The sequence below is a fragment of the Chondrus crispus genome, genomic scaffold (genome assembly GCF_000350225.1).
Source record: "Chondrus crispus Stackhouse genomic scaffold, scaffold_160, whole genome shotgun sequence".
Lineage (NCBI taxonomy): Eukaryota > Rhodophyta > Florideophyceae > Gigartinales > Gigartinaceae > Chondrus > Chondrus crispus.
Window position 1 is genome coordinate 153,729 of NW_005179045.1, and position 1,764 is coordinate 155,492.

Sequence of the window (1,764 nt, forward strand, 5' to 3'; positions counted from 1 at the left end):
CTCTCGTCTGAGAACAGGAACTTCTGCTTTTGAAAGGCCTCGCGCTCCCGTAGACTGCTCCACCGCACATCCGGGTACTCGGATTTGAGCGGGCGCAACCAAGCCGCCAAGGCTTCGCATTGATCATCATCGAAAAAGTTAGGCACTTGCGGTTTGGATAGATCGCGAGAATCCTCTGTTCTCGTAGTTGCACCGACGTCCGGCGCATGCGTGCAACCCAAAGCCGTGAAAAGAAGGCTGAAAGCCAAACAAAGCAACGCATTGTGCGTAGTCTTAGTGCTCCACGAGTGCGAGCTTTGACCAACTTCTCCAGTAGCAATCAACACTGCCCCCTATGTTGTTGTACAGCTGCGATTCGGGCGATCAAGCCGTCCTCCCAGCGCTTTAATGGCGGCATTCAATGACGTAACAGTTGTCACGCTCGCCTCCGCTCTTGGATGGATCCGAGTGCTCAATATAGCCAGCATCAATAATGATTCGCAGATCGAACCTCGTATGCCATTGAAATCATGAGCAAACTTTGGTGCGAAAGCTGAAGGACCTACACATTCGGCCGAAGTCAAAGATTTACTTCGATCTATGAATGGCAGCCGGCAGCATGACGCAATTTGGTATCAAAGGGATCGATACTGTTGCACAGATCTGACCTTTGATTTGATGGCAAGGGGCTCACCCCATCTGTTGGAGCATCCGCCCCACCAAACAGCATGGCCGCCCCGAACAGTCCTAGCCCAATCATAATACCGACTATAGTAGCGTCAGGGCACCTTGCGCTCCGATACATGTTTGCACGCCGCTTTCTTGCGTTATTCATCTCCACCGTCGCTTGTTGACAAACTTCTTCGGTGTAAGTTGATTCTGCATCCTTTGAACCAGTACTACAAGCAGTGGCGTTTCTGAAGAGCATTTCCTCATGGGCGATTGCTTCGGGATCATTGCGATGGCATTGTCACCTTGTTCTTGGCATTGCATTGTTTAGCGATGAAGAAAGTTAGTCAATACGCCAATCATCGGTTTCCGCCTGAAGTCATCAGTACAGTCGCCTGGTTGTATCACCGATTCTCTCTGAGTTTTCGAGACGTCGAAGATCTGATGGCTCACCGAGGCGTGATTGTTTCGTACGAAACCATTCGTCGGTGGGGTATTGACAACTTAATCGATACCGCCAAAGGTTTCCCTTCAAAGACCGGCAACTATGCGGTTACACATTCCCATGTCGCAAAAGCGCGCGCTCGCATCTCTCGGTAATTCTTCGCTGATGTCAGGTGGCGACTGAGGTTGAACAGATTGTGCACGGATGCATGAACGGTCAAGAATCTCTGGGCCTGTCGGTGTGACTTGAATCGGCGCATACCCCGTTCTCGAATACGTGTCGGTTGATGTGAGAGTTCTGCGCGATTATTGGCGTACTTTGATGTGTCATGAATCGACTCGGGAATCAATTCTCGATGTGCAACGTTATAACTTCTCAGCTTGTCTGTCACAATCGTCCTCGGTTTGCCACCGTGTGCAGCCAACAGTCTGGCAAAGAAGCGCCTGGCTGCTTTTCCATCGCACTTCTTCTGCACGAATACATCAACAATTTCTCCATCCTGATCCACGGCGCGCCACAAATAGTGCAATTCCCCGTGGATCTTGACGAATACTTCATCAAGAAAGAACGTATCACCAAATCCATGGTGACGGCGCTTCAGGCGCCTGGCATATCGCGGACCAAATTTGTAGCACCATAGCCGGATCGCCTCATAGCTGACGACGATGGGA

At 50.7% G+C, this 1,764-nt stretch overlaps 1 protein-coding gene across 1 annotated transcript in view; it reads right to left on the minus strand.

The window, feature by feature from the left end:
• Positions 1 to 1,193: 1,193 nt before the first annotated feature.
• The window catches only part of CHC_T00002916001 (hypothetical protein), a 726-nt gene continuing 155 nt past the window's right edge, over positions 1,194 to 1,764 (minus strand). Inside the window, exon 1 of the mRNA XM_005714246.1 lies at positions 1,194 to 1,764. This exon is cut by the window's right edge and continues 155 nt beyond it. Coding sequence (XP_005714303.1) covers positions 1,194 to 1,764 — 571 coding nt within the window.